Genomic DNA, 27,968 nt, shown 5'->3' on the forward strand with positions numbered 1-27,968 from the left:
TCAAATGATGCCAAAATATACCAAATAAACAACTTTTACAGAAGTTAAAATATGGTAGCTGTAATATCCCAGTGGAATAAACATAAGCTGTGTTAACGGTTTTTCCAAAACATACCTTCGAACCGTGGTTTCCAGCTGAGAGCTTCTCCCGGGGAACCATCTGGGATTTCCGCCATTTCTTGCCTACATTCTGGACTTGGACAGAGATTTGGGCCGTGTTTTATGATGACCCAGAGGAGAGAAATGAAGCGGCTTAAATAACACAAGGAAGCTGTAAATGTGATCCAGGTAAAGGCAAATTAAATTTAATATTACTAAATGCAAAGGTCTGTACATTCACAATTTAAAAAAATATGAGGCAAGAAAATCTTTACAGGGAGGAAAGGTGCAATGTGGACTCAACCCCCCCCCCCACCCCCGTTGGAAAACTTTGCTGCTGACCAGGATAAAAAGTGAAGAGGATGTCAAAGTCCTAATGCAAGAAAACATGGTACAAACGAAAGCAGATGACCCTAAATGAACACTGACTACATGCATTTAAAGTACTGAGAGGAGCAACTAGAGCAGTCCTAGGTCTCACAGGAATGACTCATGAGCAGAGTTGAGGCACTAAATTTCTACTGATTCAGTGGCTGACATTGAAATTTTAAAAATATTGTAAAGGGATTAATCAGGTGACCCAAAAAGTAATTTCATCAAGACGTGGCAAAAAAGAGGATACAAGTGTAAATTAGGCCAAAGTACATCTCTCAGAAAAAAGGAAAGCACTTCTTCACAGAGTTGGTAAAACGTGTCAAAAAGCCGTGTAGACATTTTAGTCTGTTAAGGACCAAAACAAAAGAATTTAACTGCTGAATGGTACTAAGGATCAGCAGACATTATGAAGCCCTATCTGCACACATCTGTTCATGAAGCGCATTTACTGTCTGACAGAAGAAAGTCAATCACCATCCATAATCAAAGACGGAGCACTGAAGTTTTGGAATATAAACCACTTGATATTTGACAAATATTTAAGATGAAAAGCAAAACCATCAAAGTAAAGGTGACATCATGCTGTTAAACTTTTCCCTGTTTTTATTCCTCCAGCAAGTTCTTACAAAAATAACTGTTTGGATCAAACCCAAGAAACAAAAAATACAAAGAAAACAAAGCTATGGTCTGTAAGATTTGGATGTTTGTCTTTATGCTTCATTACTATTAACTGCAGAATGAATCATTTCTGTACCATCTTTATTAATACAAATTGTTTGAAGAATATAGTAAAATAAGTTATACATCTGACCATTCATTTATATAACAACTTACCTTTACAATTCATTAAGCAACAGGCTTTGGGTGAGCGACAGGTGCTTCTAAACATGATCCAAACCAAGCCAGAGACGCTTTAAATCAAGTAAGTATTTCCACAGGAAATCTTCTATTTGCATAATCACAAAAATGCATTGCGTTTAAAGATCATCACTGGTCTGTTTCTTTAAAAAGCCCAGAGGGGCGGCCTCCGCGCAGCACACACAGGTAACAGTGTGATACTGCACGATGGGACCCAACACAGCCCCTGCAATGCGGCATGATGGGACCCAATGCAGCGGATGGGACCCAACACAGCCCCTGCGTTTCTTCACGAAAGGCTGATATCCCAGGCGACACAAAGACACGTTTGGTTCTCTCATGATTTAATATTAACATCTTTTTTTATGGATATATGGAGTTTTTTTTCTCTTTTTGCCAGTCAGAATTAAAAACACAAAACAAAAAAAGTTCAGTTCCCCACTGAGAAACAGGATATTTCCCCATCCCTTTAAATAGGGGGGTGAGGGGTGGGGCAGGGGGCGGAGTTTAGGGCCCGTTGAGAGGAGTGGTGGGCGTGTCCCTGGGGGGGCCTCCGGTCTGTGGGGGGATGCTGTCCCTGCGGTGGTCGGGACCCTGGTGGGGCCCCTCTGGAATGTTCCGGGGCCCCGGCCCCATGTGCGGAGGCATGGGGGGGCCGGTCATGGGGGGTCCCGTCATGGGGGGGCCGGGCAGGGGCCCCGTGTGGTCTCTGGCTCCGGGGGGCAGAGGCCGGGGCGGGAGGGGGTAGTCCCGGGGTCCGTGCGGCGGCTCCCTCATCCCGGGGTGAAAGTCTTGCGGGCCGAACGGTGGGGGGCCCATCGACGGGGGTCCCATCGGTGGGGGGCCCATCGGGTACTCCCTCATGGGGGGAGCTGGGCCCCGGACTGAGGGGTGAGAAGGAGGGACACTGGGTAAGGACTGAGGCCCCCCAGCCAAAACAACACCCTTATACCATACGACCCATAAGACAGGGGTCTGTAAGGGGGGTGTATTAAGCACAGACAGGTGTGGGGTGGGGGGGGGGGGTGTGTAGGTAGGGACATGTATAAGAGGCGTGTGTATAGGTAGGTACATGTGAATACGTAGTATAGGTAAGTACGGGTGTATAGGTAGTATAGGTAGGTACGGGTGTATAGGTAGTATAGGTAGGTAAGGGTGTATAGGTAGTATAGGTAGGTACGGGTGTATAGGTAGTATAGGTAGGTACGGGTGTATAGGTAGTATAGGTAGGTACGGGTGTATAGGTAGTATAGGTAGGTACGGGTGTATAGGTAGTATAGGTAGGTACGGGTGTATAGGTAGTACAGATTAGCTCTTACTGTAAGGGGGCGGCAGGGGTCCGTAGGGGCGGGGGGGTCCGTAGGGGCCGGGGCGAGGTGGAGGGAGTCGCGGGTCGTATCCAGAGGGTCCAGGCGGGATCATGGGGAGGTGCCCATTTAGGGGCGGGCCGTGGGGACCCCCAATGGGAGGCGGGGGCAGCCTGGTCGGTCCTGGGCCGGGGATATCCCTAATGGGAGAGCCCAGGAACGACGCACCGCCCGATTTTGACAGCCTCTGAAATTAAAATGAGAAGAGAAGGTCAAAGATGATTTAAATGGCAGAACGAGGGTTTCTGTTGGCCGTACTCGCACGTTCTGGCCATTGGTGGCGCCAGTGAGAATACTGGAATCAGTCTGTGCAAAAGTGCGTGTTAAAACACACACACACACACACACACACACACACACACACACACACATTAAAAACTCATCATGCGCTCCTGGGAAAACCAGACGGTTCAAATCAAACGGCCCATGGCAGAGACTGATCAGGTAAGTGAAGTTAAAGACGACCCAGCAGGAAGTGACACGCGTGATTACTCCCAGGCGACCAGCCCAGTGATTTCGAAGGACCGTTTGAACACACTCCGCTCAAAGTGCAGCGCACGGGTCCCGGTTCCTGTGGATCAGGGTCTCAAACTCCAGTTCTGATTGGCTGCAGCAGCTCCGGGTTTCAGACATAGAAACCAGGTGCGTGCACCAACTCTGTAGCCAATCAACGGCTTAAATGAATCACTTAAGTGACATTAAAAGTAAACGCTGACACACCGCCTCCTCAGAACTAGAGTTTGAGGTCCCACTGCAGATGAATAACTTGGAAAGTCACAAATTTGCAGGTTTCAAGAAAAAAAAAAACCCGTTACAGGCAGGGTGAGAACGCTTTTGTCAAACACGCCCACGGAGCATGAGGCCTCTGATTGGTCAGTTCATCCAGCCACCCACAGAAAGCCGTTCGGAGCCGGGGGGGCCAGCAGCAGGAAGCATGCACACACCAGCTTCCGGAGCCCCCGGCCTCCATACTCACTGGATCGGGGCCCTCAGGGGGGGCCACAGGGGGGGGTTCTGGGGAGGACTCTACAGGTGCACTCTGCTGTAGAGCAAACGGCCCACCGGATACAGGGGAGAGGAGAGGAGAGAACATGTGACTCGCACGCAGGGGAGCATGGGAGAGGATTTACCCCCCCCCCCCCCCCCCCCCTTTTCACTCTGCTGTGGAGCTGATGGTGTCTCGTGCTGCAGGAGGGTCGGTTCTCTCGCAGATAAACGCTGTCCCCGCCTGTGAGAAGCAAATTTCCCCACCACACCCAACCCCACCTCAACCCCACCCCATCCCACCTCAGCCCCACCCCATCCACCTGAGCCCACCCCTCCCCACCCCATCCCATCCCACCTCAGCCCACCCATCCCACTGAGCCCCACCCCATCCCACCTCAGCCCCACCCCACCCCAACCCCACCCCATCCCACCTCAGCCCCACTCCACCCCAACCCACCCCATCCACCTCAGCCACACCCCATCCCACCTCAGCCCCACCCCACCCGCCTCAGCCCCACCCCACCCAACCCCACCCCATCCCACCTCAGCCCCCCCACCCGCCTCAGCCCACCCCAACCCACCCATCCACCTCAGCCCCACCCCATCCCACCTGAGCCCACCCCACCCTGCCTCAGCCCCACCCACCCCAACCCCACCCCATCCCACCTGAGCCCCACCCCAACCTATCCGAGCCCCACCCCATTCCGGTGGAGCCCCATCCCATCTCAAGCCTACCCCACCGAGCCCCTCCCCATCCCATCTCAACCCCACCCCATCCCGCCTCAGCCCCACCCACCCCACCCAAGCCCCACCCCACCTCAGCACCACCCCATCCCACCTGACCCCCACCCCATCCCACCTCAGCCCCACCCCACCCCACCCAAACAATATTTTGACATTTGATTAACTCACCGATCCATCCAGGGCGCTGGGAGAGGACGTCCGTGGGACACACACATCTGGGCGGGGGGGGGGGGAGAGAGAACAGTCAGGCATTACTACATGCACATGGAAGAATTGCTGGGACCTTTAGTTCTGTCCCAAGAACGCACACGGAATATTCAGCTAACCACGCAAACAGAATAAGACTGGCTTATCCCCTTCACAAGGCCTGGAAACAGCATAGTCACAACGTGACCCTAATTTTAGGGATGGACGGACGGACAGACAGACAGACGGAGAGACGGACAGACTCACCAGGTCTGGGAGGCAGCGGGTGCCCAAGATCAGAGTACCTTCCGTGGGGCTCCGAGGGGGGTCGGCCTGATGGGGGGGGGGGGCAGAAACGAAGAAAGGGGAATGAGTTAAGAAGAGACTCATTTCTGAAACTGATGACAAGCCCCTTTCCACAACTACAGGGGCCAGAGCACCTCATCCCAATCCTCCCAAAACCCCGTCCCAATCTTCCCAAAACCTCATCTGACCCTCCAGGGGTGCTTTTCATCTTCACCTGGAATCTCTGACCCAAACCTACCAAACCTCCCCCAGCACAGTGTCCCTGAGCGGTTTCGGGTGGAAAGGCGAGGCAGGGATGCAGTTTAAACCAGGGGAGGATGTGACATCATCCAGGAAAAGAAGACAGCAGCAGCAGGAAGCCCAGAGAGGGAAGGACGGGCTCGAAAAAGTCGAAGGTAGAGGAGAAGGAAGAATGAAAAAAAGGGATGGATGGATGGAAGAGAGGACGAGATCAGGAGCTACAGCATGGGTCAAAGAGAGGGGAGAAGGAAAGAAGCCTGGAGGGAAGCGATGGAAGGATGGCGAAGGACTCGGGGGGGGGGGGGGTGCGCTTGGGGGGGTCCACTCACCGAAGGGCTCGGCTCTTCTGCCCACGGGGGCGGACGGCGGGCGGCCGGGACCCTCCATCATTAGAGGGGGGGACGGAGCGCCTCCGCTCACGGGGGAGGGGCCGTACGAGTCTCCTGTTCGGATCAGTCACAGCGTTTAAACGACAGGAACCCACCGGCGGAACACGGACCGCAGAGATCGTCCCGGGACAGAACACGGACCGCAGAGACCGTCCCGGGACAGAACACGGACCGCAGAGACCGTCCCGGGACAGAACACGGGACCGCGGCGGGAACAACAAAAGCTCCAGAGGGCGGGGCTGGCTTCACGCGTGAATCGGACGCGTGTTTCCCATGACTGGTCTCGTTTTAAAGCATGAAAGCGTGCTGTATGATGCGTATAAATGTGTATAAACGTGTACCAGCCACAGGACGGCATTATGGGACTCACCTCTCCTCATGGGGGGGATCTGCTGGTCAGGGCGGCCCGGCGTGGGCTTGAACAGCGGACGCTGGAACTCCACCAGTTTATCGTTCACCTCCACAAGCCTGGCAACCCAAAAAACAGCACAGCAGCATCAGGGACCTGCTGAGATATCCACTGTGCCAGGCTAACCGTCAGTGGCGAGAGGAGTTCGGGGGGGGGGGGGGGGGGGGGGCACTCCAGGCTCAGACTCACTTCTGCCGCAGATTAGCCGTCTCCCGCTTCTCCTCCACCAGAGCTCTCTCAGCAGCACGGGCGCTGAGCTGGAGGGAGGGTGGGAGTAAGAGAGAGAGATTAATTACTCTGTTCCTCTATATGCAAAGCAGTGGTTTTAAAGGGGGGGGGGCATTTTCCTCTTACCCAGTTGTCATGAGCCTTCTTTTCATGAGCTCCAATCTGTGGACAGAGAAAGGGAATTAATCACCTGTGTTAACACTTCCTGCGTGAGGGGAGCGTAGCGGTCTTAGCGCTTCCTGCGTGAGCGTAGTGTAGCCGTGTTAGCATAGTGGTGTTAGTGATTCCGGTGTGAGCGTAGCATAGCGGTTAGTGTTAGTGCTTCTGAGTTAGCGTAGCGACGAGTGAGTAACAGGCGATTTGCGTACATAGCGTGTAGTGCTGAGTTAGGTTCCGGTTAGCTAGGCTGTGTTAGTGCAGTATACCGGTGTTAGCGCTTCCTGAGTTAGCGTAGCGTAGCTGTGTTAGTCCATACGTGTTAGCGCTCCAGTGCGTAGCTGCTGGTTGAGTATGCGCTTCCTGAGTAGGTAGCGTAGCTGTGTTAGTCATATCGGTGTTAGCGCTTCCTGGTACGTTCGTCTGGTTAGCGTAGCGGTATCAGCGCTCACCTGGGTCTTGTAGGAGCGCTCTGTTTTCTGCAGCTCCTCCTCGACCTCCTGGATGCGGAGCTTGTAGGCCCGGAGCTCCTCCTCTGCCCGCACGGCCTTCCCGTCCACCTCCGTCAGCTTCGTCTCCTTCTCCCGCCTCTCAAACTCCTCCTGGGTCAGCTTCCTGTAAGGCACGCCCCCCACGCCCCTCAGTGCACTGTACACATCTCAGGAGGACGCGCAGTCTAACGGTCACGCGCATGTTAAATTAACAAAGTGGGGCGTTAATAAATTCCCCAAATCAGGGATGAGCTGTCCCATCTAGGAGCAGAGGATACCAGTGTGACACAAACACGCACAAGAGCTTTAGCACTCTTTCCTGTCAGCCCACAGCCAGAGAGAACGTTCAGCAATAAAGACATTCAGGGCCTGAAAGAGAGGTGAAAAAATGTATTTCCTGAATAAATCTTTAAAGTGGACGGTGAGGTGGATGGTGAGGTGGAGAGTGGGGTGTATGGTGACACCACAGCCAGGTGAGGAGGACTCTAAGCTCTAAGGTGTGGCCGGGCCGCAGACTCACTGCTGCAGGGCGTTCTCCTTCTGCTGGTACAGCTCGTTCATGATCTCCAGCTTCTGCTGGATGGTGTGGAACTGGCCCTCCAGCTGGCTCTTCTCCCCCTGCAGAGACGCCCGGTCGTGCTCCAGCTTCTGGATTTGCTCTGAGGAAGAGGAGACGTCGTCATGGAGACGCACGCGGGGGAGAGGGGGGTGCAAACATCCACTAACTGCACTCTGAACGGGCCAGTAAGCGCCAGGCCTGTCCATTCATCAGTGTAAGAATCAAACCAGCAACACATCGCTTAACACACTATATTTAAGGCCGGGGGGTGGACAACAAGAGCAGACTTCAGGATTTTGCACCAACTTATGCTCTTGATTATTTAATTAGCTCAATCATATCTTGAGCTGACACTTGTATAAGCAACAGCTACAGCCACAGATCGCAGGTGTCTCCTCAAGTACAGGAGTGAAGCAGTGTAATTTATAGGACTAAAACAAAAACCAGAATGCAGTCCCCCCCCCTCTCTCTCCCTCCCTCCTCACCTTCGAGATCCTGTCTCTGCTTCTCCTCCGCCAGCAGTTTCTCCAGGTATCGGTTCCGCTCTTCTTCTACGATGGAGAGCGTGGTCTTCACCTGCGTCCCAAAACAACGTGTCCATCAATCCCAAAGGCTCCTTACGAGCACCAGCACGGGCCAATCACAGCACCATTTCTAACTATGACCTCTGACCCCGTGCTGACTCAGCGAGCCGGACGGGGGCGGGGACTTACCCGAGAGACGTCCAGCATCTGCTTAATCCTGGTTTTCAGTGCGTCCCCTTTCTTTTCTGAGAGGAGAGAAAAAAGGGTTTTTATTATAAAAGAGAGAACCCCAGCCATTCGTCATTCATCCAATTTTTAAATTAATTTTACCCAAACCCAGAATATGCTGCTATGGCAGACAGGATAAGTTTCTGTATCCTGCATGAGGAAATGTGACACATGCAGGTCCCCCATGGGCTGGGCGACTCACCTGCAGCCTCCCCATTGGCCAGCGCTAGAGCGCCCCCTTTCAGCAGCTCTGCGCCATCGCAGGCTTCCAGCTGCCTGAGCTCTGTGATGCAGTCCGACAGCACCTATCAACCAATCAATCGATCATTCAATCTGTTAATCAACTGTCAATCAGCTGCAGAGCTTCTCCTCGTCTGTCCTGTTTTTAGCTTTTTAATTTTTTTATTTTTAAACAAAACATCTTTTCAATTTCCATTTTTTCCTGTGAAATGTCTTGAGCGCACTCTTTGAGAAGCACACATCAAACACATCACATACAATCTGGAGCCCTACAGCAAGGACGCAAGAAGAGCGCTGGCAGGACGCGGGACGCAGGACGTGAGGCGCACCTCGATCTCGTTCTCCTTGTGCTCCAGGGTGTCCTCCAGCTCCTTCTGGGCCCGCTGCAGCACTTTGATCTTCTCGCTCAGCTCCCTGTGCCGGTCCTCCCAGTCTCTGGCCTCGCGCAGGAGCTGCAGAGGAGCAGGCGGGAGGTGAAACGGGTTCTTTCTGTGCTTCTAGCGCGAAATTCAACTGCTTTTTAAGGAAAGCCTTCTATGGTCTTCAGAAACAAATCAGACATCGGATTCTACAGGAGATCAAACTTCACAGACCAATGAGATATCAGCTTCTACATGAGATCAAACCTCACAGACCAATGAGTTATCAGCTTCTACACGAGATCAAACCTCACAGACCAATGAGATATCAGCTTCTACATGAGATCAAACCTCACAGACCAATGAGATCTCAGATTCTGTTTTTTGATTAATCACCCAGTGGCGGGGCAGAGGAAATGTCTAATGGTTTGGTCCAAAAGAACCTGCCGAACCTCTTACATTTTTCTTCTTCTCTTTCAGAGCGCTGTTCTCCTTCTGGAAGGAGGTGACCTGAGCTTTCAGCGCCTCCTCCCTGATGCTGGCCTCGTCCATGAGCACCTGGACCTGCCGGGAGAATATCATTAAAACGTTATAATAACACGCCTCACCGCCAACCAGCTCCTTCAGCTCAAACCAACACACAGGAGAAATGGACTGCCAGTCAAGAGTCGCACAACTCCACATAACACGCAGGCTCTATCGGTCTCTCTGAACAATGGCATCGGTCAAGCTATCAAATCAATAATAACAACATACCTTTGAAAGTTCATCCTTGGTGCCTTTGACGATATGTTTCAACTTTTCTATTTCCTTCTCCGTCTTTGAAATCTGTCCACAACAGAACAAAAAAAAGTTTTGCATTAGTCACCATCTGCAATGAGTATGACTAACGAGGCTGAACAGAGGACACATAAAATAAAATAAACACAAAACGGTGTAAATTGAGCGTGCGTGCTGCAGGACCAGCAGGGGGCGCTGTGCGGCCGCTCACTATGTGGCTCTGCTCCTGGTTCCTCCTCCGCTCAGCCGCCATCTCGGCGGTCAAGCTCTCCAGCTGCTCTCCACTCTGCCGACTCTTCTTCTGCAGCCGCCTGAAAGACTCCTTCAGCGGGGAACAGGAAACAGGAAGCACCGGTGAATCTCTGTACAGAGAGGATCTCTGCCCACTGCAGCCATGCACTCCCAGGGCATCAGGCACACTCTCTGAGACCCTCCTGTATACACATCTGATTCAGCAGCGTCAAATAGCTGCTTCTAACAGTACTCAACATCGCTGCTTTCAGCAATACTCAACATCAGTACTCAGCATGGCTTATGTATCCCAGTGAGGTGCACTAATGCAGGACGTCAGCTTTATCTGCTGAGGCAGGAAGACTGCGCTACGTGACGCTACATGGCGCTACGTGGCGCTACATGGCGCTACGCCTTGTGCAAATTCACAAAAACAATCCAGCAGCACGTCACTCCCGCACCACACCCAGCTCGTTTCATGCAAAACCATCAGGGCTGTGTTTGAATGCGCACTGCCAGCCCTCCCCAAACGCAGGCAGAGGGGCCTGCTGGACCCCGTCCCACGCCGGAACGCACCTTCAGCTCAGTGTTCTCGCGCTCTGTGGAGCTGGCGGACGATTCAGACTCCTTTAGCTGCGCCTCACACGCCACCATCTGACACAGAGAAAACACGACCAGATTAGAGATCAGCAGTGCACGCCGGGCACAGAGACACACACAGACACAGACACAGACACACACGCAGACACAGACACACACGCAGACACAGACACACACACAGACACACACAGACAACACACAGCACGACACAGCACACAGCCCAAAACAGACACACAGCCCCAGACACAGACACAGACACAGACACACAGACACACACAGACACAGACACAGACACAGACACAGACACAGACACACACACAGACACAGACACACACGCAGACACAGAGACACACAGACACAGACACACACACAGGGAGAAGTGTTCTTCTGAAGCCCTACCTTCTCTTTCAGCTCAGAGATCTGGGCGAGCGCTTGGGACTTCTCCTCGCAGATCTGTGTAATCCTCTGAGCGAGCTGCTTTTCTGTCACTGAAGCAGAGAGAGGGGAACGCACAAAAACATCAACAGCCACCTAAACACAGACTCTCACACCCAAAACAGGATTCCAGAGCACAGAACACAGGCTGCACTGTACATCACATAAAGAGACACAAACTGCTCACATGAGCCATAAAAATTAGAAAACTTACGCTGATAGGTCTTGCTTCTGACCTGGAGAGGAACAGATAAGAAAAGAAATAAAAATCAAATAAACTATTTCACTGCAGTTAGGCCAGGTAGGCCAAAGGTAGACACATTTACCACCATAAGTTTATATTTCTAGCACTCTCTCCAGCTCCACGTTATGACTCTCCACCTTAATGTTGAGGGGGCAGCAGTGTAGCATAATGGTACCTTCAGCAAGGTACTTAACTTGCATTGCTTCTGTATATATCCAGCTGTAAAACTGGATGCAGTGTAAATGCTACGTTATAGTTGTGTAAGTCACTCTGGATAAGAGCGCCTACTAAATGCCTGTAATGTAATGTAACATAATGTAATGCGTATTCTCCCGGCTGGTGGCTGGTCTGGCAGGGATGTGTGTTTACGTCTTGCAGAATGACTGTAGATCACGGTGTCACTGCTCTGCACTAATAACTGCAGCTGAAGGCTTAAAAGCTGCACAGCGGAGAGAGAGAGAGAGAGAGAGAGAGCTGCGGTTTCCATGGCGATGAGAAACAGGAGCGCAGACTCACCGCGAGGACAGTTCTCCACAGGAAGGCCAGGACGGTGAGGACGCCGACGGCCGCCGTGCTGGCCACGGCCCTCCAGGGCAGGCCGCGGAACGTGGGGCCCGGCTGCCACTCCTCCGGCAGCGCCGCGATGAGCTGGGAGCCAATCAAAACACAGGTCACAACACAGGGCGAGTGCTGGGGCCAATCACAAACCTGATCTCATTCTGCCAGGGTAGTGGTGGGACCAATCACAAAACTGATCTGATTCTGCAAGGGCTTGGGCTGGGACCAATCACAAACGCAAATCTCATTCTGTAAATACATTTTGGGGGCAGCTTGTGTGTTTTAGATTTCACAATATACCAAAGGTGGAAAAATGCAGCATGGTTTGGGATTAAACGGGATCCAACCCCCTCCCTCCCCACAAACACTCAAAGCTTTCTCTGGTAGTTTCAGAGAGGCCACATTTATTTCTCAGTCAGTAACCAGCCGATACGTTTCATTTACTAGATATACCAGCTGACATTCTACAATTAAATACAGTTTAAAGTATTCTGTGCAGTTACCATTTTGCTTGGTTAATCTCATAACATGTCCCCTATAACCTTACTGAATGTGGAACCAAATAACTCTTTGATGTAGCTGCCAAGAGAACTCAATACAGAATGCTTCTTTCCAGGATACCACTTAACTTACTGCTACCTAGTCACCCAAATATAAAAACACACTTTAGCAGGCTATGAATTAAATTAAATAATGAGCAGAATTAAATACCATATAAAACCCTTTCTCTGTGCACTTATTAGTGGGGGACTGGTAATACACTGGCCTGTTAAACAGCACACCACTGCTGCCCAACAAACAAAGCTTTTCATGACTCTGACCTGTACTATAAGACTCGACAAAGCCGTGCTCCAAACACACAAATACACACTGCACAGCCCACAACAGTGAATACATTATCATCCCGGCTGTACACGTCACCTAGCCAACCTGGATTTAGTCCAGTAATGGATTTAGCTCAAGACGCTCCGCAATTCTCTCCCGCCCCCTCTCTCTCTCTCTCACTCTCACACACACACACACACACACACACACACACACACAAACACACACAGAGGAAGCGGGTTTCGTCAGGTTTCAGCTAATATAGGTACGAGACAACTTCGCTTTGGCAAGCTCCGATGAACTTCTACCCAGCTTTTTAAACAAACAAAACGCAGAAACCAAGTTTACAGGATTAATTTGCGAGAGATATAGGCGGCCGGCATTAGTAACATATACGCTTAACTCATTCAGCGAAACGCAGCCAGATAGAAAACAAAAACAAAAGCAACCTCTAACCCAAGGTAACCTAAGGTTAGGCACAAAGTGACGCATTGCCAACAAGCTAACGTTAGTGAGTTCAGCAGACAAGCTGAGAGCATACCACATTGCTAGCAAACACAGCCAGCTGGCTGCACATAGAACAGCTTAAAAAGCAGCCAACATCAGAAAACAGAAACAAACTGCTTACATCTCCAATAGCCTTGATGAATAAGACGTAAAAGGCTGTTGCATCGTTGAGTGGCGGGGCGAAAGAGGGGATTCCTTCTTCAGTTTCCATCACGCCGATAAACCGTTAGCCCGCTACTAGCTAATATACACCCTCGCTAGCAACCAGACGTTTTTCCTTTAAAACCGGCAACAAGTCCACTGGGGTACCGTGCATATCAACGCCCTGAAATTAAACTAAAGTCCACTTGCTGTCAGTTAGCCAGCTAATGTTAGCAGCTAACAGGCTACCTCGCCTAACGTTAGCTAGCTTCCAATGGTAAGAACGGCTCAACCGTTAAGGCCTAGAAAAGCGAGATTAAGGTTCACGTTGTGAACGAAACCAAATTAAAAACAGACTAATAATGTATCAATATGAACAAAAACGCAACTGTCATCAAAACATGTTAAGAAAACAAGAATACGATAAGTCTCCGGCTTCCCTTTTCTGTCTCGAAGCAAGTGAACTTCAGCCTCCGGTAAGCACACGTCACCAATGGCACTGCGCAGGCGCGGTGAACGCTCACCTTTAGTTGACAGCACTGAACTGTATTGGTTGGCAGCCAGCCTGTTCCCCCCTCTCTCTTTGCCAGCTATTTTGTTACCATGCTCCTGTAGTTCAGTAGACCTACTTCTCCAGAACATTCCTATGGTCCCGAGTGCCTGGAGTTTTATCTTCACAAATCTTAACAAACGGCAGACGTATTATATATTATATTCCTCTGGCGAGGTCGTATACGCACGCACGCACCCACCCCGTATGCTGAAAACGACAACATAACCGCACTATACAGCAAACAGGTATTATGACGTACATTAAATAAGTGAAATACCCACCACATTGACGTTACCAGTCTGAAATGCAACTTCGTCAGAAAGCCTCCGCTATTGTATAGGTCGATAACAAGAAACCATTGCTGTGAAACACATTACTCTCAGAGCCAATGGTACACCCACGTGTACACAAAAAATGTCGCTTCAAGCAATAATTAAATGGAAACATGCATACAACGTGCAGATTACGCAGATTTGACATAGCAAATGGGATTGGCCATCGACAGGAGTAAGGCTAGCAGTGCATTAGAAAAAACTACAGTAATCCGGCATGCTACATTCTGAGTAAATCACAATCTGGATGCCTCAAAGTTTTCACAATTATCAGGGGTGTGCAACGCATTTAAGCTAATTTCAATCAGATTTCATAATTGCATTCCTATCTTTAGTTTGAACAAAGATCTGCACAAAAATCATACCTTCATGCAGAAATTTTGTACATACGATTTATCTTGACACTCAACACTTCATTAAATTACGCATGTTTTGTTCACTGATTTTTTTTCCTTAAAGAAGCATTTGATACTGATCCAGCCAATTGATTGGTGATGGGAATGAATAGTCAATATCCTACCTCAGATCCTCTGATGTGTGGCTGTCGTATGTGTCAACACAGAGCCCTCCAATTTAGAAATGGAATTTCAGATTGGACAATGCATTCATGTAGAAATAAACGTCATGGAGCATAAACGCTTAATCATTCAATGACACTGAAGTTCTGTTTTATAAACTAAAGACTGGCTGGTAATTACCACCAACTGCAGCTCCCAAAACAGGGTACAATGTTACTGGCAGATAAGACCGCTCTTATCTACTAACAATGTTTACCGTTCGATAACATCAGCAATTATCAACAGTAACAATGAGCCTGTTTAACCCCTACACACTACGGGACGGCATGAGGCAGAATTCACAAAGAACAGAGAGACTGACGCTGATAAAAGTGGTCCCAAAACCTGAGGAGCCCACAGCCCCAGGAGGAAAGGCAGTGCCTGTGACCTTCCCGTCAAAGGTCAGCCCACCGCACGATGCGTTCAAATAAGAAAGCTAAATGTTTCAACCTTGAGTCGAAGCAACTATGTGGACACTGTCCAGTACATGCAAACAGTGCGGTTTTTAAATTCACCTGGCATGAAGGTAATCAATAATTTATTTTTGTGCATACGTAACCATGCAATCCATCTCAAACCTACTCTTGACTCATAGTTTAGCTACAATTTGTCCACACAAATCCACTGCACTCCACACTCAGTTGAACTTGTTTATCTGTAATATTACAAAAAAGCATCATGATTTCAACCACTCTCCCGCTTCATACATGCTACCATACCAAAAAACAGCATTTCCAGCTCACAGCAAAATATCACATGAATTGCTGGAGACACCAAAACAAATACTCCATGTACAAATACAATTACACTACCATCATGCATGCCATGTTAGAACAGAAGTCTTACCATCTCTGCATATACTCCAAAGCACTCCTCAGCCAGCAGGAGAAGGCCTCTGATCTCTGAAAAGACTGATGAAGATGATGAAGAGGGAGGCTCCTCGGTTTCATCCTCATGGAAATCAGAGACACTCGCTGAATCCACAGATCCTGCAGAGATGGTTTAAAGAGGCGTTTGCACACTCTCAACTAAAGCCATCCATTTCCCCATTAAAGGCATGACGGAGTGTAGTACAGTGGGTTAGGAACTGGGCTTGTAACCGAAAGGTCGCAGGTTCGATTCCCGGGTAAGGACACTGCCGTTGTACCCTTGAGCAAGGTACTTAACCTGCATTGCTTCAGTATATATCCAGCTGTATAAATGGATACAATGTAAAATGCTATGCAAAAAAAGTTGTGTAAGTCGCTCTGGATAAGAGCGTCTGCTAAATGCCTGTAATGTAATGTAATGTAAAGGAGGGTGCAAATATAAAAATTCACGTACCTGAAGATGGACTCTCCACCTCAAAACCAAAGCCTATATCCAACGGATTTTCCAGAATGGCTTGCGGGCCTTTCTGGATCTCTTCAGTGTCTTTATAAATCCCTTGGTTTTCTTTATTTTTGTTGAAGCGGCCGCCATCCTCCTCAAAGCCGATATCCGGCGTGTGCACGACACCGTCGAGGTCGCCTTCCAGCGGGTCTTCAACATGCTCTGTCTCATCCTCTCCAGCATCGGCACCATTCTCAGTGCTAAGGCTCTCAGTGGCAACATCCTCAGTGGTAAGATTCTCAGTGGCAACATCTTCAGTGGTAAGGTTCTCAGAGGTAAGATTCTCAGAGTTAAGATTCTCAGAGGTAAGATTCTCAGAGGTAAGATTCTCAGAGGTAAGATTCTCAGAGGTAAGATTCTCAGAGGTAAGATTCTCAGAGTTAAGATTCTCAGATGTAAGATTCTCAGCGACAACCTTCTCCTGAGGGTCCTCTGCTACTTCAGGATGATCCTCTTCTGTAACACAGATAATTCAGTCCCAGGTCAGTGTTTAATTGCTCAGTGTTAACTTTATCACCTCATTGACATTTCCATCAGCACACAGTTTGTTAGTATTGATTAAAGAGTAAATGGGCACTAAGCAACTGTGACTGCAGCAAGAAAAATCTGCAACTTAATTTAAACTTAAATGAAGCATTTCAACTTTCCGTTCAAAATGAACTGAAACTGAAAACAGTGAAATGGAATTAAACATATTACATATTGGCTGTTCACCTGTGTCAGAGTGGCAAATCTAAACAAAGATAATTAAAATCATGATTACCTTTGTCCACGTGAGCCTGACTCTCTGAGGCGAGCGGCTCGCTGTCGCTGGCGGTCGAGTACTTCTGCCGCAGGCGGAACGCCAGCTCCTGGAAGTTGTCCAAGATCATCGCCTCCTCGTCAAACATGGCGGCATCCGGCTGCTGCGGGTGTGCGTGTTTCGGTTCCCGCGCGTCCAGCATCCTCTCGATCTCGTCCAAAATGGAGTTCTCCGAGGCCTCCAAGATGCCCTCCAGCGCCGCCTCCACATCCTCGCTGGGGTCGGCCTGCGGCCGTCGGGCCGCCCTCAGCTCCTGGTCCAGCGCGGAGAACATGGCCTCCAAGCGGATGAGCTGCTTGAGGCCCAGGTACTTGCGAATACGCTTCATGTCCTTGTCCTGGAAATGGCTCCTCAGGAGGGTGAGTCGCTTCACGTCGTCGCTGTACTCCTCGTCCCCGCCATCCGGCTTCTTGTCCCGGCGCTCCGCGGAAGGCGCCGAAGGGGGCGGGTGAGGGTCATCGGGATTCGCCAATTTGTGATCCGTTTCGGTTCCCGCCCCCCTTGACTTTTCAGTCACCTTTAGGTCTTCCTCGGTCGATGGACCGCTAGCCGTTTCTTCAGTTTCATGGGTATCATCCGTTGCCTTGGGCTCCTCAGGTTCCTCAAATACGGTGTCGGTTTCTGGTTCTTCAGGCCCGAGTTCCTCGGCTTCTGCGTCGCTGTTTGTGACCTCCTTCATGTTTGTGACCTCGCTGTCTGTGACCTCCTTCATGTTTGTGACCTCGGTGTCTGTGACCTCCTCGATGTTTACGACCTCCTCGATGTTTGTGACCTCCTCTTTGGCGTCTAAATGTTCTGTGCTGGGCGAGGACAGCACAGCATTCTCATCTTCTAGTAACTCCTCTTCCTCTTCCTCTTCACCCTCCCTCAGATCTTCAAATTGTTCTTTTTCCTCCTCCTCCTCTTCCTCCTCTTTGTGGGGATGTGGTTCTAGTTTTTCCTTCTTCAGCGTGTCCTCCAACAAATGTTTGATTTCTTCTTTGGCACGGCGGACCCGTTTTGCGGTCTCCGCGTCCAAACCGAGCTCCGCCACTGCGCTCCCGTCTCCACTTGCTGATGGATTCAAATTCCGAAACGCAGGTTTTCCACTCCGCCTGTCCTCGGGCGGAATGTCTCCCGCGGACACCTTCGGGGTTTGTTCGGTGTGACGTTCCTCAGATGGTCCGTCCAACTGTGTTGAAGACTCAAGTTTCACGTTCTCATGCTGAGGCTCTACGGGCGCTTCTCCACCTGGGAGTGTTCCAGGTGAGTCTTTGGGAATTGCCTGAGAGTCAGGCTTACGTTCATCCAGGGATATTGATTCTTTGTCTGCTGGAAGTTCTGAAGAATCAGGCTGGCTAGAAGTCAAGTCAACTTCATCTTCTACCTCTGCTGCAGCCTCATCAGACAATATTCCCTCTTCCACCTTCTCTTCAGGTTTAGATTTGCTTGAACTAGAGATAAGCACATCAGAGACAGACTCCTCAATATCACCTTCCCCAGGTTCATCAAAAATTAATTCCTTTGAGGAATGCACCACGTCCTCAGCTTCTCCGTGGGGGTCAGGGGCTGAAAGCTCCACCGAATCCAATTCCTCATTGTCAGGCTTCCCCGGTTCTGGTTCTGTTCCCTTCTCAACATCCTCCTCCTCCTCCTCCTCCTCCTCCTCTTCCTCAGAACTGGTCATGTGATCAGTCCTTTCGCCACCACTGACAATCGCAAAAACCTTGTCACCGAGAGATGACCACATGCCTCCTTTTTCTTGAGCTTCCGTTTCCGCTTTCTGTTCCTCAGGCCCCAATTCTTTTGGGCTGCCTTCTTCTCCCGAAGGTTCTGAAACCGGTTCAGGTTCTGGAACCATTTCAGGTTTTGGCTCAGGCTCATCCTTGGAAAAAGATATCAATGCTGGTTTTGGATTGTCCACACGCTCTTGCTTGCTTTGCAGGTCTTCTGGCTCTTTGCCTTCCTCCTCCTCATCCTTCTCCTCCTCATCACCATAGTAAGGGGTAACCCGAAATGTGTTTTCATCGTCTGAGATGACTGCATCAAAGGTCGACCCAAGCGTCGTTTTCAGTTTGGAAGATTTCTGCCCCTCCGAAACATGGGCGGTATTTTCGCCATCCTCATCTTTGGGCAGAGGCTCATCGAGTGTCTCCAAGGGGACGTCTGTGGCGCTCTCTGGCTCCAAAGTGTCCAAAACCGAGGCGTTGGCACGGCGATCTCCGATCAGGTCATCCTTTATACTTTCATCTGCCTGCGTGTCAGATTCCAGTCCCTGTGTGTCCTCGTTCAGGTGCTGCTCTTCAGAAGGTGGCTGAGAGGAGTCCGTAGATCCCGCTTCACGGTCCTCACCCACCTCCTCTGTCTCGGTTTCCCTGCCAAAATCCTCAGCAGCACCGTTACTATCCACCGGCTCTGAGTCTTCTTCGGCACTGTCGGCATTCTCCTCTTTCACCTCATTTTCCAGTTTTTCCTCTTTGGAATTGTCACCCTCTGCTGACACCACACCGGAGCCTAATAGTGCATCGAGGTCGTAACTGTCGAATTTGTCCAATCCGGTGTCAAAACACACAAAGTCTGTTTCCTGTCCAGGGGGGAAAGGGAGCAGAAAAGAACGGCCATTATTGTTTTGTACAATAAAATCAAGTTTAACAAGCATTACTTTTGAACACTGCCCACCTGCCCACCCCTGTGAATTTCTGAAGTCACAGTAACAAAAGCATGAGCAAAACACATCAACAACGGGATGAATGTACCTCAGCAGGAACTTCCAGCTCTTTATCGGTGTAAACATGATTAATTATTAGCAGGTCCTTTGGGAAATAGCCGAATCGGCTTCCAACCTACAGAGAATTTATGGAAAATATTAAGTTTACAAAGAAAGGAACATCTGTCAATGCTTATTGCTGCTAAAAGTACAGGATAAATGCAATGGTTACAGCCTACATCTTAGAACTTATATACAACATCCATTCTAGGTATTCAACTAATAACTGCCACCCAGTTCATGGCCATTCGTTAAAATATGTTAATATCTGTTCAACAGCACTGCAAGTTTGATGAACTAAATAACTAACATGGTCATCATATGTTAATTTATAGAAAAATATAAATTCTTGGGAAAATGACACAGCATCAGTCTACTACTCCAGTAGTCCAATATGGAGAATTACATACAAGTAAGGGATGTTTGGTGTTTGATGTAAAATTAATATGTACTTTTCCGTACATTTGATAACTTAAGCATTCCCTTTCTACCCTAAAAGCTCACATCGTGATTTGTTTAAATTCAGCAGTATAACATGCTAAACTGAAAATATGCAAATCCATGTAAATATAGCTCAAACTAAACCAATAACGTTAGTAGCACTGAACTCTGGTTCAGATTTGGAATCATTCAGTACTTTTCCCCTGTTCGTCAGGTTGCTTTAAACGTGATTGGAACAATTAAAATACGCATAATATGCAACTGCTTAATTTAAAACGATTGCAGTTCTTCTCCGAATGTTGCTATAGTGTTTACAAAACAGTACCGGCTTAAATGCATACTTACACTTCCCGCCCATGCATGTGTGCGCTTTCCGGACAGTTTATAGTAAACATATATCGTCTCTCCCTTTTTAAAACTCAAAAACCGACAATCGGGTCCGTTAAAATCCTGCGCAGCCTTTCCTCGACAGAGCAGCACTGTAGGAGGAAGACATGCACACATTAGATAAAGCTGTTCTTCGAACGGTTTGAATTCAAAGTCAGCTTCTCAACAAAACTCTTAAGCCAACCATCAAGGGTGAATACATTAACGTGCTGTGCAATACATCTGAATCATATCTGAAATACTGTGTGCGACACTGTTTATCAGTGAGGAGAGCTGCAGCACCTTTGTATACGGTCTATGTGCAGCACCGAGCATTCCTGCTTCACCTGCAAGGGAGTTCCGGTCGCCAGATTGTTTAACTAAGGTGTTCCGGGGATAATTTGGATTCAACTTTTCATTGTAAAGAATTGATCAGCCATCTTGGTTTTATTTAACATCTTTTTAATAGATAGGATTTATTGCCAACTAATAATGTGACAAATAATTTGGTTTGGAAATGAAAAACGCCCGTTCTACATGGATGAAAAAGAAATGACCGGGAACGCCATCGAGGGATTTCCAAAAAGCAGAACTTCACAGCTAAAGGCTACGACTGATCTTCAGGGCCAAGCCAAATATGTATAGCCTATTTACGTAGACGAGCTATCGATAGTAACAGCAAATGTATTATGGTTCGGTATACGTGTCATCATAGCACGCAGCAAAATATTGGTAGCTGTCTTTTCAGAAATCTTAAAATAGCACCACTGAGATTAACCAGTAAAACGGTGCAGATGACCGACAGCGAGCACAACAAGTTAGCCAAGACAGCTAGCACTACCGTTAGTCAAAGTGCATGCGTGTACATCCCTCTTGCCTGGTTTTAAAACTTAACGATAGTAGCGAATTACAAAGGTTATAGACTTTTACCAGCAGCTCTACTTCATCTGGTTAAATTAAATTCTTAGTTTCATAATGCATGGTTAATAATGGTCAAATATCCACCTAAACAAATAATGCACACATCACTTCGAAACATTTTTGCCAACACCATCTTTACATTCTGTAATAATGCCATGTTTACTTCGCCGGGTGACTAGCAAGATAAGAATTCCCTTGCGTTCTGAAGCTAACGTTGGATAGCAGACTTGCTATCTTGTTACATTGCAGTAGCTAGCTACCAGGGTTAGCCAATGCTATGCCGCTTTAACATTGGCGAGCTCGCTATAACCATACCCAAAACAAGTAGAAATCTTCGACGTGTTATTTTTATTTTATTTTTTTACTATTGGGGTTTTATATGGCTTGATAAATAAATAATCGCAAGAACGACTGAGTTTCGGTTCTCCCAAAGTGCCAACAGGTCAGAGGAAATGCCGGTCTGTTTCTGCGTCTTTTCCCTTTTTCCTCCTATGGGTTGATGCTAACGTTGTTTAGCACAGGCAGAAAAGTTCACCTAAAGCGCAATACTTACTGCTACACTCTTTGTCGGAACATCGCTTGAAGTCGGAGAACCTCCGGTCGGTCGCTGATTTGGATATCGTTGTGTGAAGTAGCAAAATAAAGAGGTAAAATTTCAAAACGACAGCAGCCATGCTGGCAGTCGATGTTGTGGCTGGATACTGTCCCAGCATGATGAACACAGCGAGCCGACACGTCAGCAAATCCGCAGGGCTGTAGCAGGCGAGGGCAGGGATGCAGGATTTTCCTTAAGGATGTGGACGGCCGGAGTCAAATTACAAAAATGAAACAACTCCACCGAAGAACTTTTAAGGTGCGCCGACACCGACAATGTTCAAACGTGTCAAAAAAGCACTCAGAAATATGAAAATAAGTGGTCACCTACTTCGATGTCAAATCCACCCTTTTTTAATATAAATGGTAAATTGTACGTCATAACCTAGATCCAGTTTCTGTGCTATTTGATTAGAGAAACTGCCACTTTGTCTACACAAAATAATAATAATAATAATGCTATTATGAAGCTTTTAATAATTATTTTCATTTTGTTGTCGGTCAAGCTTTTATTAAATTTCAGCTGGCTTTATTTCCATGGATAGCATCAATGGTTTGATATATAGCCGATGGCATTTATTCAGAAAACCCCAAAGCTAAAATAAATAAAAAATAAAACAACGAACAATTTTAATGATAAGAAAAGGTCGAATCAAACATTTATTCTCAAATACAAAATATAATAAAGGTAAAAACAGTGCAAAAAAAATAAATAAAGAGAAGGTACAGGAACTAACTTGAAAGTCAAGGTCAGGTGTGAGTCTTCAGGCTTTGTACTTTCTGTCTGCCTGTGTCCGTCACTGTACCTTATAGGCCATAGAAACCCACTGCCTACACTATGGAGCTTGAGTTCTCCCCAAAGTGCTGCTATTTTTCATTTCCCCATAGGACGAGAAGAGTTAGCTTGGGGGTGGTGGTGGTGGTGGTGGTGGTGGTGGTGGGGGGGGGGGGGTCGGGGCATGTAGTGTCTCTTAAACTCTGTCTCCACCTTTCGTAGGTGGATACACTGTGATCACACCCTGGCATCGCTGGGTTGCCTGGTTACCCTATGCTGATGTGTACTAACGCAAACAGGTAATATGCCAGCGTGGAGTGTCTTTATATGCCCCAGGAGTGTGTGTGTTTGAAATGGCTGATGTAATATTTTACATGATATTACATTTATGTGGCAGACGCTTTTATCCAAAGCAAGATTCAATAAGTGCATACCGAAGGTCACTGGAACAACTACAAAAACAGGTCCGATAAGGTACAATACTCATTATGTAGCAGTAATTCAGAGCCATGAGCACATTAAGTCCAGTTGACACAGAGAGCATAGGCTAGGTGAGAGAGTAATGTTAAGTCAAACTAGGAGGTATGACATATTTTTGCCATGAAGGGGTAGGCCATAGGAGACAGATTACTTCAGCATTCGGAAATCATATTGAGTTAATTAATGTAGATGTTGAACCATGTCAACACTCCTGCTATAGCTATGTCTCCCTCCAAGGGCCTGAGTGAAGGAGACTCTTCTTCTATTGCCAGGCGCGTTGGCAGACTGTAAGACCCAATTACTTTTATTTTGAAAAACTTAGACCGGAAGTGCTCATGTAAACTGAACACGCAGAGTCACTGGAAACAGTCCAGGTGGGATTATTTTCAAAACTGTTTCATGAAACAAACAACTTTTACGAAGTTTTGTATATTTACATTTATGGATTTAGATAGCTGAGTAATTGTTAACTCTTGAACAAAGTTAGATTAGCTTCTAGCTATACAAGTTACCATGCGCGCTGTGGTGTCGATTCCCTCTGCTAACTATCGTGCGATCCTCCGGGCTAATTTCCTAAGTGAGATTGCCTGCTTTACTATTTTTCACTGCCGAGTACCAGCTATTGGCGCATGGGCACATTTAATACAGTTAAATGGTGCTGGGTCGTTTTCATAAATGTCCTTACACCTAGCATTTATCGATAGCTGAATGGACTTGGTTAGGTTGCAGATAGCAGTTGTAATGGCATCGTTGCAGAAACCATAGAAATAATACGGCGTTGTATTTTTAAGACAGAGTAAAGTATGGACGACATAGATGCGGAATTGGGACTGTTGGAGACGCACCTGGATGACGTCTGGAACGATGACCTGGAGGGAGAGGAGAGGGCCGCACCGGCGAGGCTACCTGTGAAAGTACACTGGGACACAGGTGAGTTTCACAGGGTAGGTTCCTCCAGGCACTGTGTCTGGGTTTGCGGGAGGCTTTAAATTCAGGCAGTGTCCTTAAATGCCCATCTCAGGTTGTTAAAGCCAAGATATTATTCAGTACTGTGCATTGCACTGTTTACATTCTTAGTAGCTTTGAGTATAACTGTGGGATCCGGAAGAATTAATTTCCAGTGAAAGATGGACTGATAGACGGCTTTATCATCCCAGTGGACTGGTTGATACTGTGCATTATGGGTTTGGGAATGCATCGGTGAAAAATGTGATCTCTCAAGGAAGTTCACAATTAATTTTGTTTTCTGATTTAGTGCTCTTAATCCGCTCATATGTGTACGCATATTTGAATGGTTTTTTTTTGTTGTTGGGCTGTTTTTCTTTCTCAGAAACGCATTTGGAGTCGGGGTTCCACAGGACAGCCAGACTCTGCCTGAGGAGAATCCATGGCCTGATGCTGCAGCAGCGATGGCAGGAGGCAGCGGAGTACATGAGCAGCTACGCCCAGACCCTGGAGGACTCCTCTATGCCCTGCCAAATGCAGGCTGCGGAGGTGCGTTTTACCAGGACCTGTCCTTCTCTCTCACACACACACACACACACACATACATACACACCTCCCCCCCCATTCGTTCAACCAAAGTGGGCTACGGTGTCGGGTTGTGTGGTGTTGTTTGTGTCGTGTTTACGTGTAGAAGTCAGAAGCGCGTGTGCGCGCAGCGGTTGAGTGTGAGGTGTGGCGGGACAGGGTGACCGTGTCTTTTTATCACAGATTATTTGGAAGCTGGGGACAGCGATTCTTCAGCAGCACCCAAACAGCCGGCCGGAGGACTTCAGCTCTTTCTACGAGCGGATGAAGCACACGGGTGTGAAGCATTACCTGAAGGTGGGTCCTGTATGCGTACGGGGGGGGGGGGGTAGTGTCGGGTGGAAATGGTCCTGACATGGGTTATCAGGATTACTGTTATTAGGTCACACACTTGCTCCTGTTGTTGTTGTTGATCTTTTGTAGTCCCATAGGAGAAAAACTACGCCACAGTTTTCAGGGCTTAGTGTAGGAGTGTATGCGCTAACGTCTGGATGACTAGCCTTTTCTGTCGCGAAAACCCTGTGAGTCTTTAATAAATGTATCCTGAATTATTTAAATTTACACGCGTGAATGGTGCAGGAAGAGAACGTTGCGGTTTAAAAACACGATGTAGTTTCTGTTCCTGCCCGTAGATTTCCTTGGAGCACTCTTTCCACTTGCTGGTGAATGGGAAGTTTGACGATGCCAAACGGCAGTTGTCCGTCGCGGAGAGCTGGAGGTACGGGAAAATCTCGGCTTCTCAATCGCAGACGATCAAGCTGATCCAGGCATATCGGGCCTTCCTGGATTACTTCACCTGGTCGACAAAGAAATCGATTGTCTCTGCGGGCGGTAAGATAATACCGCCTCTGTTAACTCGTCTGGTGTATTACAGCATCACCTAGTGTTTGAGATGTGTAATTACAGTCGAGGTTGAGAAATGTGTGTACACTTCTGGCTTTAAACCAGATCCATTTGCCCTACTTTTTTAAATGCTTACTTTTCTAACTATTAACGCCCAATTAACAAGAGTCCTGTTCTTTTCCTTGGTTTTTTCGTTACTGTGTCCGGACAGTGGACTTGCAAATGCTGCTTCAGTGTGTGTTAATGTGTTTGTGATCCCTGGACCTCAGAGTAATCCTGTGATAAAAGTTTGTATCGTGCCACTCAGTCTGTTTGCTCTGTTAAGTCGCTGCATTTGTTCAAATACTTGGGACAACTTTGTGATATGACCAAATACCTGAGTCTCTTTTATACTTCTGACCCCTCAGATGAGTCCGATGTATCTGCCAATCAAGAGATGCATGTTTACTTCAGACAGGCCTCTGTCACCCTGAAGGAAGTACTGAAGGAGCCAGGAGTCTGGGATCCGTTTATTATCAGCTATGTCGATGTAAGATGCACTCTGTCTCTCTCCCTCTCTCTCTCTCTCTCACTCTCTCACTCACACATACACCCACCATTCCTGTCATTTCTATGCACTCTTCCCCCTATACAAATTGTTTCAGGCAAAGCTTCAGTTGATGCTGAGCAGCATTGATTTTAGTTTCTCACCTGTGGACACCAGGGGGCAGCAGTGCTCCAGAAACAGCAGCAGGCTGTTAATGGAGACAGAAATGCATCACTGCAGGACTTCACCAGTGGCTCAACAGCACTAACCAACAGCAGTACTAAGAGCAATAATCATTACTGTTAATAAATATTAATAATTTAGAAATAAATATTTGGAAGGTGCAGAGTGTAAGTCAGGCTCTCAGGTTCTGCCAGGCAGTGGGCGGAGTCGCTGTTTCTCCTGGTTTCCGTGGCAACAAGGTGGAGAGAGGGCCATATGCTCGCTCACTCTGACACCTCTGCATGTTCAGCCACCCCCATGTGGCCCCCCCCCCCCTGAAGTGGCTGACTGTTTGTCATAGAGCAGATTTTTAACCCTGAGCAGATCCAGAACATCGCAAGCTCTAGTCCTGTCTGGAGAGGCTGGAAACGAGAGATCAATTAAAGAAATCTGATCAGGACAGTCATTGTTCCTGATCAGTCAGTAAATCCTCATTTTTCAGACCCTGATGTCTCAGGAGTGTTGGGATGCGCAGTGATGGCGTTCCTGGCGTTACTGGCGTTGGCCGCTGGTGGTGACGGCGGGAGGTGGCGGCTGATTGGCCCTGCCGTTTTAGCCGCGGTGGGCGGGAGTTCTGTCGCTAACTCACCTGACTGTCACAGATGCTGGAGTTCTACGATGACCAGGAGGGGGCGCTGCACGTCCTGGAGGAGTACGCCTACAACAGCCGGTTCCCACCCAATCCCAACGCGCACGTCTACCTGTACCAGTACCTGAAGAAGCACAAGGCCTCGAAGAAGCGGCTAATCAAAGTGCTGCAGGTACGTCTGTTACCATGGAGACTGCAGGAAGGGGTGGGGCTCTTATGGAACCATATCTCTCTGCTCATTTTAGAGTGCAGCTCTGTGATCATATAAATGTCGTGTTTCACGTCCTCCCCACAGGTCCTCCAATCGCTGGTCCCCTGTCACGAGCTCATGCTGGAGTTATGCAGCCTCCTGGTGCAGAGAGGTGAGCGCACATACACACACACACATACACGCACACACACACACGTACACACATGCACACACACAGTCTCTCTCTCTCTCTCTCTCCTTTTCTCACAGGGGAAACAGGTTTGGGTAAAGTTGTCTCTCTCTCCTCCTCTCTCTGTCTCCCCCTCTTTCTCTCTCTCTCTCTCCCCCTCCCCCTCCCCCTCTCAGGAGAAGAGGAGCACCTTCGGGAGGCTGTATCTGTCATTTTTAGTCTCCTTGACTACAGCGGCTGGAAGGACAGCTTGGAGGCCTGGTCTTGCCTGCGGAACATTCTCCGGCTTCTCAAGAAGTATGATTCAATCCTGCTGCAGACTTTTATTATTTAATATCTTTCTGTTTTAAACAGTGAAAAGTGAACGTTCTGATCTGGGCCAAGTTCTGAGGGGGGGAGGGTTCATCAGCCCCACAGCTACGGTTACTGTCAATCATTGGCTTCTTTGAACCAATCAGAATATTTTGCTGTCCACAGGAAAGTGCAGTGATTGGTTTAAATCAGTGAGTGACTGATAACATGTTGCTCCACCCATTGTTGGTTATGTGAAACTTCTTTCTCCTGTTGCTGCTGCAGAAGATGGGAAATGAGGGGTGAATTTGTGAGACTGTAGCTCTGCACAGGACAGGAATCCCACCGATTTAAACATTTACCCGCTGCAGTGTTGCCCTCCCGTCTGATTCGCTGCAGGAAACACAGGCATTTAGCCGCAGGGGAGTGGGAGAGCAGGCCCTGGTGGACGGCGTATCACTTCAGCACCTTCCAGGCCAAGAGGAACCTGGAGATGAACCCTCGGCTGGCCAAAGCGAAGGCAGCGGTGGCATCGGCCATGAGCGCCAACGGTAACGGTGAGTCTGTACCGCCACCGCACTGA

At 48.4% G+C, this 27,968-nt stretch overlaps 2 protein-coding genes across 7 annotated transcripts; one reads left to right on the plus strand and one right to left on the minus strand.

The window, feature by feature from the left end:
• Positions 1-1,059: 1,059 nt before the first annotated feature.
• On the minus strand, positions 1,060-22,017 carry mia3 (MIA SH3 domain ER export factor 3). 6 transcript variants are annotated; one of them, XM_064340830.1, is made up of 28 exons: positions 21,709-22,016; positions 20,214-20,347; positions 19,417-19,503; positions 17,436-19,244; positions 16,643-17,384; positions 15,832-16,335; positions 15,355-15,497; positions 11,552-11,683; positions 11,006-11,027; positions 10,756-10,844; positions 10,333-10,410; positions 9,737-9,847; positions 9,502-9,573; positions 9,205-9,309; positions 8,716-8,838; positions 8,349-8,451; positions 8,108-8,163; positions 7,880-7,970; positions 7,356-7,494; positions 6,797-6,959; positions 6,315-6,350; positions 6,150-6,217; positions 5,922-6,019; positions 5,492-5,605; positions 4,884-4,949; positions 4,599-4,645; positions 2,652-2,886; positions 1,060-2,216 (listed from the first exon to the last, which is right to left on the minus strand). In XM_064340830.1, the coding sequence occupies exons 1-28, from the start codon at positions 21,866-21,868 to the stop codon at positions 1,840-1,842; spliced, it is 5,904 nt and encodes a 1,967-aa protein (XP_064196900.1). In that variant the 5' UTR covers positions 21,869-22,016; the 3' UTR covers positions 1,060-1,839. The 6 variants fall into 6 exon arrangements, with proteins under 6 accessions (XP_064196900.1, XP_064196899.1, XP_064196898.1 ...); XM_064340829.1 differs by having other exon boundaries at positions 16,643-17,351; positions 17,385-19,244; XM_064340828.1 differs by having other exon boundaries at positions 16,643-19,244; positions 21,709-22,014.
• Positions 22,018-22,805: 788 nt separating this feature from the next.
• Positions 22,806-27,968, plus strand: taf1a (TATA box binding protein (TBP)-associated factor, RNA polymerase I, A). The gene is made up of 11 exons (XM_064341267.1): positions 22,806-22,823; positions 23,277-23,378; positions 23,800-23,934; positions 24,335-24,498; positions 24,718-24,831; positions 25,167-25,365; positions 25,785-25,906; positions 26,728-26,886; positions 27,010-27,076; positions 27,271-27,391; positions 27,785-27,968. The coding sequence occupies exons 3-11, from the start codon at positions 23,808-23,810 to the stop codon at positions 27,966-27,968; spliced, it is 1,257 nt and encodes a 418-aa protein (XP_064197337.1). The 5' UTR covers positions 22,806-22,823; positions 23,277-23,378; positions 23,800-23,807.

Source organism: Anguilla rostrata, chromosome 6 (assembly GCF_018555375.3).
Source record: "Anguilla rostrata isolate EN2019 chromosome 6, ASM1855537v3, whole genome shotgun sequence".
Classification (NCBI taxonomy): Eukaryota; Metazoa; Chordata; class Actinopteri; order Anguilliformes; family Anguillidae; genus Anguilla; species Anguilla rostrata.

Coding starts and splice junctions, on each gene's coding strand:
- taf1a (XM_064341267.1), top strand. CDS start 23,808: ATGGACGACATAGATGCGGAATTGGGACTGTTGGAGACGCACCTGGAT. Junction 25,366..25,784: donor ATCGATTGTCTCTGCGGGCG/GTAAGATAATAC, acceptor CTGACCCCTCAG/ATGAGTCCGATGTATCTGCC. Junction 27,392..27,784: donor ATTCTCCGGCTTCTCAAGAA/GTATGATTCAAT, acceptor GATTCGCTGCAG/GAAACACAGGCATTTAGCCG.
- mia3 (XM_064340828.1), bottom strand. CDS start 21,868: ATGCTGGGACAGTATCCAGCCACAACATCGACTGCCAGCATGGCTGCT. Junction 20,348..21,708: donor TTCCGACAAAGAGTGTAGCA/GTAAGTATTGCG, acceptor TTCCTCCTACAG/TGCTGCTCTGTCGAGGAAAG. Junction 10,845..11,005: donor CAGAAGCAAGACCTATCAGC/GTAAGTTTTCTA, acceptor TCTCTGCTTCAG/TGACAGAAAAGCAGCTCGCT.